The sequence below is a fragment of the Labrus bergylta genome, chromosome 13 (assembly GCF_963930695.1).
Source record: "Labrus bergylta chromosome 13, fLabBer1.1, whole genome shotgun sequence".
Lineage (NCBI taxonomy): Eukaryota > Metazoa > Chordata > Actinopteri > Labriformes > Labridae > Labrus > Labrus bergylta.
In genome coordinates this window covers 22,027,515-22,039,649 of record NC_089207.1, presented here as the reverse complement: position 1 = coordinate 22,039,649, position 12,135 = coordinate 22,027,515, and the positions used below count along the sequence as shown (strand labels likewise).

The 12,135-nt window shown below is 44.7% G+C and overlaps 1 protein-coding gene across 4 annotated transcripts in view; it reads left to right on the top strand.

The window, feature by feature from the left end:
* LOC109985143 (titin) overlaps window positions 1-12,135 on the top strand; it is a 168,706-nt gene that overhangs the window by 19,412 nt on the left and 137,159 nt on the right. For all 4 annotated transcript variants that reach the window (XM_065962529.1, XM_065962527.1, XM_065962526.1 and 1 more), the window contains exons 23-39: window positions 44-322; window positions 729-995; window positions 1,159-1,431; window positions 1,513-1,776; window positions 2,045-2,305; window positions 2,410-2,670; window positions 3,174-3,437; window positions 3,540-3,800; window positions 3,886-4,146; window positions 4,369-4,629; window positions 4,718-4,859; window positions 4,953-5,121; window positions 5,263-5,494; window positions 5,661-5,945; window positions 6,075-6,191; window positions 6,322-6,510; window positions 9,413-9,463. In XM_065962529.1, the coding sequence (XP_065818601.1) occupies window positions 44-322; window positions 729-995; window positions 1,159-1,431; window positions 1,513-1,776; window positions 2,045-2,305; window positions 2,410-2,670; window positions 3,174-3,437; window positions 3,540-3,800; window positions 3,886-4,146; window positions 4,369-4,629; window positions 4,718-4,859; window positions 4,953-5,121; window positions 5,263-5,494; window positions 5,661-5,945; window positions 6,075-6,191; window positions 6,322-6,510; window positions 9,413-9,463 (3,837 nt within the window). The remainder of the gene's footprint in view (window positions 1-43; window positions 323-728; window positions 996-1,158; window positions 1,432-1,512; window positions 1,777-2,044; window positions 2,306-2,409; window positions 2,671-3,173; window positions 3,438-3,539; window positions 3,801-3,885; window positions 4,147-4,368; window positions 4,630-4,717; window positions 4,860-4,952; window positions 5,122-5,262; window positions 5,495-5,660; window positions 5,946-6,074; window positions 6,192-6,321; window positions 6,511-9,412; window positions 9,464-12,135) is intronic.

The following is a 12,135-nucleotide window of genomic DNA, read 5'->3' as shown; positions in this document are numbered from 1 at the left end:
TTGTTGTATGTTTCTAACAAAGGTTGTTACACAATGTTTTCAGGGAAGCAAGTCATCACATTCACACAGAAACTGGAGGACGTCAATGCAAAGGAGAAGGACACCATGGCTACCTTTGAGTGTGAAACTAACGAGCCTTTCGTCAAGGTGAAATGGCTGAAGAACAACATGGAGATCTTCTCTGGAGATAAATACAGAATGCACTCTGACAGAAAGGTCCACTTCCTGTCTGTGCTGATTATTGACATGAGGGATGATGCAGAATTCACCTGCATGGTTATCGATGATGATGTCAGAACAACTGCTAAGCTGAACGTTGAAGGTGGGTTGGCCGATAACTTATCTCAATAAACAGATGTCTGCAGATCAATGCAGAATGTGTTCAGGAGGGACAAATTTGTAACGTAGGAAGCATTCTGGTGTCCATTTATTGTTCAGGTCAAATTAACTAATGACAATTAAGCAGGTTTGAGTTGTTTGAAGGAAATAGTCAGTGGTGGGAGCTTAAAACTTAGAATGCATTGTGCAAGATGCAATCCCTAGATCTCTTGTCTGCCATTAAGCTTTTTATCAATGTCAATAAGTAGCTTTACACTGTCATTAGACAATAGCCTGTGTTGTGTGAGACTGAGCAAGGCCTAGATTCAGCTGTCATATATCTGTCCAAGACAATTTGATCCACATATCCTCTGTACCTTGACATATCCTCTGTACCTTGTTATAACCAGGAGCCCCGCTGGAGATCGTGAAGCAGCTGGAGAGCACAGAGGTACCTGAGACCTACTCTGGAGAGTTTGAGTGTGTTGTATCTCGTGAGGACGCTGAAGGCAGCTGGTTCTTCGGGGAAAAGCTGCTGTCTCCTAGCAGTAAATATGTTATGACCTCCCGCCGCGGAAGACACGCCCTGTCAGTCAAAGATGTGAAGAAGGAGGATCAGGGAAAATATACCTTCAAAGTCGGAGAGTTTAAGACAAGTGCTTCACTGAAGATGAAATGTGAGTTTTGAGAGTAACTTGAAGTAACCCATGCCAACATTCAAACTCATTCAAACATTGCCTTGTTCCATATATTGGGATGTAAATGAGAGTATAGCCTCTAGGACGCGCTAGTCCGCCTTAATTTATATCAGATTCTTAACATGTTATCTTGATGTTTCAGTGCGCCCAGTGACCATGATGCAGCCTTTAAGTGACATGACGGTGTGCGAGGGTGACATTGCACAGCTGGAGGTTAAGTTCTCCCAGGAGAACGTTGAGGGATCCTGGATGAGGAACGGGCAGCCGGTCTCAGCTTCAAACCGTGTGCACATGGTTATTGACCGACAGATCCACAAGCTCCTGATTGAAGACACCAACAAGGACGACTATGGAATGTACTCCTTTGTGGTTCCTGATCACGGCATCTCAACCACTGCAAAGCTGGTCATTCAGAGTAAGACACCACACACTTCATGTTTCTCCTGAAATATTCATTATGCCAAAGCAAAATCTTACACATTTAATTGTGTTTCAGCAATCGGCATCTTGATTCCACTGAAGGACACAAGTGCCGTTGAAGGAACCAAAGCTGTTCTGGAGACCAAGATCTCTGCTCAGGATGTCAGCTCAGTCAAATGGTACCACAATGACAAACAGCTAACGCCCAGTGACCGCATCCAGATGGTGGCTAAGGGAGCCAAGCAGCGTCTGGTCTTCAACAGGACCTATGCCTCCGATGAAGGACAGTACAAACTGGTGGTCGGCCGCACTGATACCAGCTGCAGGCTTTCTGTTCAGAGTAAGTTGTTTAAAGAAAGATTACCTATGTTTTAAATAAGATGAGTAACCATATATGCCTTGTTCTGACAAAGTTAAATGACATGATAACCTGTATTAGATTTGCTTCTAAAACCAAGAAAATGACAAGATGTTCAACCCTTGAGAAAAATATTTGATGTCCCAACAGAAACAGATCTCTTTGACTGCAGACGTTTGATATTCTGAATGCGGAAGACAGTTTGTTGATAATAAGTTAACTGACTCTAACTGTTGTTCCGACCCAACAGCTGTCAAGATCCTGAAACCGATGTTGGACAAGGAGTGCTCAGAGTCTGAGAATGTCACTTTCGAAGTCGAGGTTTCTCACTTGGGTATTGACGCTTTCTGGACCTTCAAGAGGCAGCCACTGAAAGCTAGCGCAAAATACAAGATGGAGTCCAAGAACAAGCGCCACACCCTGACTGTCATGAACGCCATGAAGGATGAAGAGGGCGAGTACATGTTTGCTGCTGGTGAGAAGATGAGCAGTGCTTTGCTCACAGTCTCAGGTAAGATTAGCCAAAATGATCAAATTGAGTATAAATAAAAAGAATCATATGGAAACACATTTCAGTGCCGACTGGACTAATCAACAACTGTCTTCTTTCACCAGGTGGAGCAATTAAAAAGCCCCTGCGGGATTTGGTGGTGGCCGACTCCCAGACTTCGGTGCTGGAGTGTGAGGTTGCCAACCCCTCCGCTGAGGGCAGGTGGCTGAAAGAAGGACAACCTGTTGACTTCAATGAGAACACGCTAAGCGAGGTGGACGGTGCCGTCAGACGCCTCATCATCAATATCACCAAAGCCACAGACGTTGGAGAGTACACCTATCAGGTGGCTACGTCCTTGACCTCAGCCACCCTGAAAGTGGAGGGTAGGTCCACGTACATTCTTTATGAAAAACACATTGAGGTATCAGAATTGATTTTCAGGTACTTTATAATATGGAACTATTTATCTGCAGTATGGGCAACACTTATCAGTTGAGCATTTCTTTAAAGTATTTTTTGTCATGTTGCTGAATCTGAATTTGAAAACCAAACTTGGATTATTTTGCCAAGTTCACTTACCTGCCAATAAGACACACCCACAAAAAAACAGTATTGGTGAATTCGGAAATATGGACTCTGAGGAGGAAAATCCAAGATAGAAATTAGATACACTAAAATGTAAAAGATAGTAGGATGGTTATCCATAATCTTTACCAAAAGTATTTACTCAAATTATAAAATAAAAAGCAAAAAGTCAGCTAATTGTAGTGTGGTTTGTTGGGAAATACCTGATCATCCCAATGGCGATTTGATCTCCTAGGTTTAAAGCAACTGAATTAAGTCATCCACTGATACAGATTACTGAAATTGGATTATTTCTCCACAGCTGTGAAGATCAAGAAGACTCTGAAGAACCTGAACGTGGTTCAGACTCAGGAAGCTGTGTTCAGCCTGGAGCTGACCCATGAGGATGTGAGGGGAGCACAATGGATCAAAAACGGTGTGGAGGTCCAGAACAGCAATAAATATGAGATCACAATTGAAGGCACAGTCCACACCCTGAAGATCAAGAACTGCACCACACAGGATGAGTCTGTCTACTCCTTTAAACTGGGGAAACTGGCAGCCAATGCCAGGCTTAACGTTGAAAGTAAGCAACAACTGATCGTTCGAAAATATTGGAAACACAAGATGTCAGATTTCTCATAAAGTAGCCAGAAGTAAAAAATTAACAAAATAAACGTTCTTACAGCCCTCAAGATTCTGAAGAAGCCAAAGGATGTGACATCTCTGTTGGGTGCAACTGCCATGTTTGAGGTGGGCATCTCTGAGGACGACATCCCTGTGAAATGGATGTTCAACAACACAGAGCTGAGGCCCAACGAGCACTACAGGATGCTGTCTGAGAAGAAGAACCACAAACTGATTGTCCAGGATGTGGACAACAGCAAAGAGGGAGAGTACACAGCTGTGGTGGGCCACCTTCAGTGCATCGCTCGCCTCACTGTGGAGTGTAAGTTTATTAAATGACAAACATCTTTTGTAGTGGAAAGCCGTCGTGTATGTAAAATATATTAATAAGGACATTTTACTCACAGCTCTGCGCGTCACCAAACCCCTGAAGAGCGTGGAGGTCCCAGAAACTCAGGTGGCCACACTTGAGTGTGAAGTGTCTCACTTCAATGTGCCGTCCACCTGGCTGAAAGACGGTGTGGAGATTGAGATGAGCGAGAAGTTCCGGATTGTGGTTCAAGGGAAACTCCACCAGCTGAAGATCATGAACACCAGCAGGGATGACTCCGCAGAGTACACCTTCGTCTGCGGGAACGACCGAGTGTCGGCTATGCTAACCGTTAGCCGTAAGATTGTTTCCTTAGCTACCATTAATAACACATTTTATGATATGAGATTTAAAGCTCCAGACAAGGAGACCCGATTTTTAAATTTCAGATTAAATTCATGATTGTGTTGTCTATTTCACAAAAGACCTCTTGATTTTTAAGGCCTTTTTGCATTTTTTAAAGATTAATGGCCATATCAAGGTTTCAATAAACTAACCGTTAGTTTTTGTTGCTTACCAGCCGTCCTTATCACTACAATGCTGGAAAACCTGAATGCTCAGGAAAAAGACACGGTCACTTTCGAGGTCAACGTCAACTACGAAGGAATCACCTACAAATGGCTGAAGAATGGCGTGGAGATCCGGTCCACGGACAGATGTCAGACTCGCTGCAAACAGCTCAGTCACACTCTGAGCATCAGGAATGTTCACTTCGGAGACAGCGCTGAGTACACCTTCATGGCCGGCTCTGCAGTCACTACAGCCAAACTCTATGTTGAAGGTAAGATTGTTTTTCCTTGTAGCTTTTTTCCACCAAGCCTTGATAGAACCTTGTTGGCGCACACGTTCATTCTCCGTGTTTTCTACAGCTCGTGTTGTTGAGTTCACCAAACACCTGAAGGACCTGAAGATCACAGAGAAAAAGAGAGCGACGTTTGAGTGTGAAGTTTCCGAACCTAATATCCAGGTGATGTGGATGAAGGACGGTCAGGAGCTTGAGATGTCCGACAGGTACAGTAGTTTAAAGATTATACATCACACATCATGCAAACAAAGAACATCTCTGATTCAGTGTTCTATACTATCTTTATTTGTTTCCTGCAGATATAAAATGACCTCAGATAAATTGGTGCACCGCCTGGCTCTGCCGTCTGTCCGTCTGTCTGATGCCGGTGAATACACCGCTGTCGCCGGGTCAAGCATGTCGATGGGCCGGCTGGCAGTGGAGGGACGGAACGTCAAAATCTCAGAGCCTGCCAGCAGAGACATCACTGTAAGATTTTATAGTCATCCAGCATCTATTACAGATTAGCTTTAGCATATTCTTTAGTTTGCTGTATGTTCCAACCAAAGATCAGCAGATTTCAGCCAGAATCTCATTATCATTTTAAACCAATATCTCATGTTTCTGCAGGTTGTTGAGAAACAAAGGGCAACCTTTGAGTTCGAGGTGAATGAGGATGATGTGGAGGGTCACTGGCTGAGGAATGGGGTGGAGATCCAGTTCTCAATGGAGGAGAGGTTCAACTACGCTACCATCAGGAAGCTGCACCGCCTCACTATCTCTGAGACGTACAGAAGTGATGCCGGCGAGTACACCTTCTTAGCCGGCAAGAACAGGAGCACCATGAACCTCCATGTTAAACGTAAGAGACGTCACAGAGACAATCAGTTCACTCTCCTGATCAAACATATTCACTCTGTATTCATTCTGTTTTTTACTTATGTTTTATGTAATCATTTAAACTCTGCAAACACTGACGTAATGTTTCCTGAGATCTTGCTAAAAAGCTTCATCTCTCCTATTTCCAGTGCCGGAGCCTCCTCAGATCATTCGCCATATGCAGCCCCAGACCGCAACATCAGGTAGATCAGTGCGCTTCTCGGTGCAGGTGAGCGGCATCCCGTTGCCTCAGGTCTTCTGGTACAAAGATTCTCAGGCTCTGTCCACCAGCTACAAGTGCAAGTTCCTCCATGACGCGGATGAGCACACACTGATGCTGCTCGAAGTCTTCCCTGAAGACGCTGCCGTCTACAGCTGCGAAGCCAAGAACGACTATGGAGAGGCGACAAGCTCCGCCCCTCTCACTGTGGAAGGTAAATATAGAAATGTATCACTTCAAGGTTTGGCATGGTGGAATGTGCTTTTTTCTTTAAGGTTTTATATAAGGTATTAAGTTCACGGCAAAGCATATTGATGTTTTTGTGATTTTGTCTGTCGTTTAGTTCCTGAGGTGGTCGAAACTGTGCGGCTCTCTGCTCCAGTCCTTTTGGCTCCCATGCGGGACGTCCTGGTTGCAGAGGGTCATCCTGCCCGTTTCCAGTGCACCATCTCTGGGGAAGGTAGGGACCACCTCTCACTTTATAATGAAATAAATCCTGTCACAGTTGAAGCTCCCAGTGCTCTGGGGACTGTAGTTGACAGAATTCAACATGTGCTGTGCATGATGCTGACTGAACACTGTGTCTCCAGATCTGCAGGTTTCTTGGTTCTGTAATGACAGAGAGATCAGACAGTCGGACATCTTTAGGATGTCTCATTATGGTGACATCTGCCAGCTGGACATTTCCAAAGTTCAAACCAGCCATGAAGCAGAATATTCATGTGTGGCCACAAATTCAGCAGGAATGTCCACAAGTGCTGCCACTTTGAATATTGATGGTGAGTACTTCAAGTGGTTGAAGTGTTATGGATGTTTTCAGGCTACTGTTCACTGCATGAGATGACTTTGGTAGGAGAGAAACACTGGGTTTAGCAGGGGAAAGTTAGGATGACCTGGGATAGCTTCCAGCTAACACAGAATTTAGATTTCTGCTTAAGGATTCATCATATTCTCAAAAAAAAATCTGTATGGCATCTATGACTGACTGCCATGATGTCAAGTTCAACAAAGGGGCCAGTAACCTCTTTGTGCCCACTATTTATGTTAGAACTGCCACTAAATAAAATAAAATTCATTAACACAGCTGGTGTTAACTGGTGTTACTAGAAAGCTAGCATTAGCTAGTCCACAGCCACTGGGTATCAGATTAGAAGGGTTTAAATTAGCTTAGCACATAGAAGGGAAGTTGCGTGCTGCTTCGGTGAAAGAAAATCTTTCCCAAATGTTGAAACAGTTGCTCATAGTTACTATCAAGCTAAACGTTTTTAGAGAACTATTTATTTAAAGTTGCAATACAACAGTTAAAAAGTACTTAAATTACTTCTCCAGACCAAACTGCATAGATCAGCTGCTAAAGAGGCTAGTTTGTTAGCTAAAGAGGCTTGTTTGTTAGCTAGAGAGGTTAGTTTATTAACTTCACTTAGAGAAACGTTTCTTTTCTTCACAATAACAAAGTCCAAGAAGTATTCTTGTCACAGGTCCAACTGAAACCCTTCTCCTTGATAACAACTTGATGCAGACAGCCTCCCAGATCAGCCGATGAAAAATGTTGAATCCTTTCATTCTGATATTATAGTGTTTGTGAGCATGCAAGACAAACACTCATCACTCAGAACTGAAGCCTGTTGTCTCTTGTGGCTGTTTTCTCACATCTTTACTGACAGCAAACATGATGATCATTTAGGTTACTCTTTTGTGATGCACGTCTATCCTTTATTCAAGCTCTTAAAACCTGACGCCTTTATTCTGAAACATCAGTTTTTCTTTCAGAGGAATGCAGCATGCTCTAAACAGAGCTGAACTCTGGCAATCTAAGTTTCCGGGTTCCTCACTCTCAGGCACCGACATAATCCAATAGCTGGTTTTGATTTAGATTTTTGTCTCCAATCAAGCTTGCATGATTGACAGCGGAAACAGCCACTGTCCACTCTCTCACTGATGGTCACTGATCAGCAGCGCTCCACCCTGGCTGCACTCTTGTCAAACCAGTTTTTACTCAAGTAACCTGAAGAAGTCAGCAGAATGATGTGTTGACCTAACTCTTCTTCTAACTCTTTCTTGTTGCCCAGATGAAAAAGCCTTAGCTAGTGTGTCAAGCACTGTGGCTGAGACTCAGAGTGAACATTTCAGCTCTCCGTCTGTGGGACAAACTTCCCACAAGGTTGAGTTTTCTGAGTCAGTCTCTGAGAGTTCCTCAGTGTCTTGGAGGACTGTTGAGATTCAGATGGAGAGTATGAGCTCACTGGAGATGAGCTCTGACAGCATCTTTGATATCAAACTCTCGACCAGACCTGAACTGTTGATGGAAATGAGCGACATCCGTGTGAAAAGCGGAGAGATGGCTGAGTTCAGCTGCTCCTTCAAAGGGCAGCCCTTCACTGGGGTAGTGTGGGATCACAATGGCCAAAGTCTGGCGGACACGGAGCGGGTGAGGAGCTCTCAAATGGGGGGGCTGTTGTCTCTGATCATCCAGAGTGTTGGCATGGCAGATCAGGGCATGTACTGCTGCACCGCCACCAACCAACACGGCCAGATCAGCTCCTCTGCCAAGCTGACCGTCGAAGGTGGTTAATCTTTCTTTTTTTACATCTGGTCCATCCTCCACTCCACCTGCTCCTCCTGCTTCGCCCCCTCCTCCCATGATTTAATATGTCCTGTTAGCCTGTAACCTGTTAAAATGTAATACAATAACAAGTCTCCCGCTGTTCCAAGCTTCTCACTAACCACATCCATACATCCCACTAACCCCTTTAGTGTCTGGAGTCATAGCCTTTGAAACTCTGACCCCTAATTCCTCTCCCTAACTTTATTCTCACCCAGCTAAAGAAGCAAATCTCAAAGCAGAAACCCCCATTCCCGCTGATTCTGTACGTAAAGTGTCTCAGGCAGACAGGGAGACCCCTAGTGACCCCCCCAACCAAGAAAAGCAGGAGGTTGTGGACAAGCCTGGACCATCTCCTCCATCTTCCCAGAGACCTTACAGCCTCATCAGCCACCTATACTTCCCTGACGTGGAGCCTCAGCGTCTCTCCAGCTTCCCTGAGTTCCTGATCAAACTGCCGTCTGAGCTTCTGATCACAAACAGAGACAGCGGCTCCTTGTATTGCGTTATGAAGGGGGTTCCCTCCCCGTTCCTCATTTGGCTTTACAACCGGTTGAATGTTGAGGATTCTGTGTCTTACTCGCTGAAACATGACGGCCCCTTGTGCTGTGTAAATGTTAACAATATGGGACCCGGACAAGGGGGCTCTTACACTTGCAAAAATGTGACCTCAGCTGACGATGCTGAGTGCAACACGGTGATGAAAGGTTGGCATCTGCATGCTTTTGGTCCTTCTGCTCGCTCGGGCTGTTTGGCCCACCACTCATCCACACTGCTTTCCACCTACACAGCCAGCAGAGGCACACTTCTTCACACGGTGACAGCTCCTCTTCAACAAGGTTTTAACCTCTGTTTTAGATGACAAAGAGAGAGGGACACTCACATCACTGAGAGTTTTGAAAAAAGACAAGTGTCGTACACTAAAGACCAAAAGGAAGCATGTCCAAAAGTTTAAAGAGAAGACAAATGGATAATATGGATGCACGACTTGTCACTGATTCTAACAGTCTTGCACCATATGCGGCTTTATGTGCAGTTTTGGGAGTGTTATTAATTTGAAAATGTTTGTGTCTTCACAGTAACTGAAGTGCAGAAGGAACCTACGGATCAGGTCAAGGAAGAAGTGAAAGGTAAATATTGTTTCTTTCCAACAGAGAGGTCCTATCTTGACACAGAAAGTGTTTAAGTTGTTTTGACTTTTCTTCAGGTTGGGCTGTTAAGAAATGTTACATAAAAAGTCGTATTTCATGATTCAGAAGGTTATAGGTGTGTTTGGATATCTCACTTTGAATTTCAGATGCTTTACATGACTAAATAACATGTTTTTAAAATATGCACAAGTGGTTCTATTTGCCCCAAAAACTGTTGTTTAGAAACGTTTAACTGTACCTCTGAGTCTACCTGAATATGATGTTCGCTGTTTTTGGACTGTGGGTCTCACTTTCCTTTAAAATGTTGTTATGTCACTCAGCTTTCTCTAGCTCAACCATCACAGAGGAAGAGGAAACCCAAGAGTCTTACTACACTGGTCTCAAACTAGCAGATAAAACCAGAACACTTGAACTTAAGCCTGAGTCCAAACGCTTCTCCAGCAATTTGGAGAATAAGAAAGAAAAGCCAGTTTTTCTCAGCCAACTTTCTCCAGCAGCTGTGACTGTTGGAGAAACTGCTAAATTGACAGTCAGAGTGTCAGGTTTCCCTAAACCCACTGTTCAGTGGTTCTACAACGGGCAGACTATAACAAAGTCGTCCGTGTATACATTCATCCACGAGCGGGATGAGTTCAGCTTGGTCATCACCAAAGTTCAAAGGGAATTTGAGGGAGAGTACTCGTGTACTGTCAGTAATAGATTTGGCAAATCAACCTGCACCTCTCATATGCATGTTCAGGTTAAGGGGCCAGAAAAAGAGGAAACAGTAGACAGAAAACCCTCTGTACCTGCTGGAAAAGCCCCAGAATTCATCAAAAATATTGAGTCTGTTCAGCTGTTTGAAGGCGGTCAGGCCTTCTTCAGATACATGGCGACAGGAGATCCTCTTCCTGAGATTCAGTGGCTCAAAGGCAGCTTTCACATTCAGCCTGGTGGGTTCTGTATCATTGTGAGCAACCCAGATGGATCAGGCTTTATGAATTTAAAGAGTGTCAAACAAGAGCACAGTGGTGTCTACACCTGTAAAGCCTCCAACCAATACGGAGAGGCTTCTTGTTCTGCCAAGCTACTGGTGTGCAGGGAGAAGGTTCAGGAAGAGCACACAATGGTTAAGAAAACCAAAGGTTTGAAAATATCCATGACTGAACAAACCACAGAATCAAGATTTTTAGCTGAGAGGACCCTGTCTGATCAGATGATTTACACCATTAGCACTGAAGACAGGCAGATTATTCCCAGTGAGGAGGCAGGAACCTTCAGGGAGCTTGATATCTCTGCGGCCACCCTTCAACGAGAGCTGCTCACCCAGCAGGCTGCAGTGCTGCAGTCTCATGAAATACAGGAAAGGGTTTCTGTAGCTCCCAGTCACCCCCCTCAGGTCTCAGCAGTCCCTATGAAACAGCTTCACATGTCAACCTTCTTATCTTCAGTCCAGGAGAAACAAAAGATCACCGAGCAGCACTCTGAACGGATTCTCAGTCCTGAGATCGTAGAACTTGAATTTGCCAAAGAGCACCCCTCGAAACTCATGTCGGCCACAACTGAAGAGACCCTCCCCCTCTCCACAGTGAGAGCCGAGGCCTTAATGGAGCAGGCTACAGAGCACCTGAAGACATCGACAGAACCCAGGCAGCTCATTAGCAGTCACCAAGTCCAGTCCACACTTGCTATCCTAGATGAAACTTCTGAAGCCACCCACAGGCCAGAGGAGGAGAGGAGTTTCAGAGTCACAGAGGGGGTTAAGATTTTATACTCGGCTCAATCTACAGGGCACCTACCAATTACAGAGAGACACTGTGAGTCTCTGTCAGATTTAGATTCAGCTACTGAACCCTTTATTGAGAGAGAACAGTCTAAACCAGTGGTAGCACCAGTGAGTGAAAATAGAGTGGCTTTATCCAAGGAGCAGACATTTAAAATACACAGACCAGAACAGGAGAGTATCATCCCAGACAAAGTGACAGTTTATAAGTCGGCTGTAACCGCTGAAGAGAGATATGAACTCCAAGGTGAAAAGGCAGGGCAGGTGCCAGGCATAGCATCTTCTTTGTGTCTGCAGCCCCAGAGAGAGGGAGAAAGAGTCCTGAACCTGCAGGTTATCAGTGAGCAGGATATTTTACAGTCTGAGGGCAGGTTCAGCAGTGAAAAGCCATCTACAAAGCAGGCAGAGGCAAGGAAGAGTCCAACACTTCTGCACTCTGTCACCCAAGAAGAGCAAAGGACCACTGTTTGTGAAATGACCTCAGAGTTCTCAGCAAAGACTGATACTACAACTGTTCAGCCAAAGAAAGAGTTACCGTCAACTAAATACCTCCAGTCAATTCATTCTGTAGCAGTTTTACCAAAGGAAGACATACTTACCATCACTAAACCTGACCAGCAGGTGGCCGCCAAGAAGCAGGAAAAGGCTAGAACTCATGCAGCTTCTTCAGAAGAGCGAAGAGAGATCACAGCAGAGTATCACAAATATCTAGATGTTTCTGTAACTGGAGTTCAATCAAAGCTTCAAATTGAGCCCAGGTCTTCCAACATCCTCGCAGTCTCCTCCAAACCCATACAGCTGCCTAAAGAGGAACCATTCATGAGTGATGCCAAGCAGCAGCGTGCCCTAGTCCAGAAAGAGGATAACTGGAGAATCATGCACTCTTTAA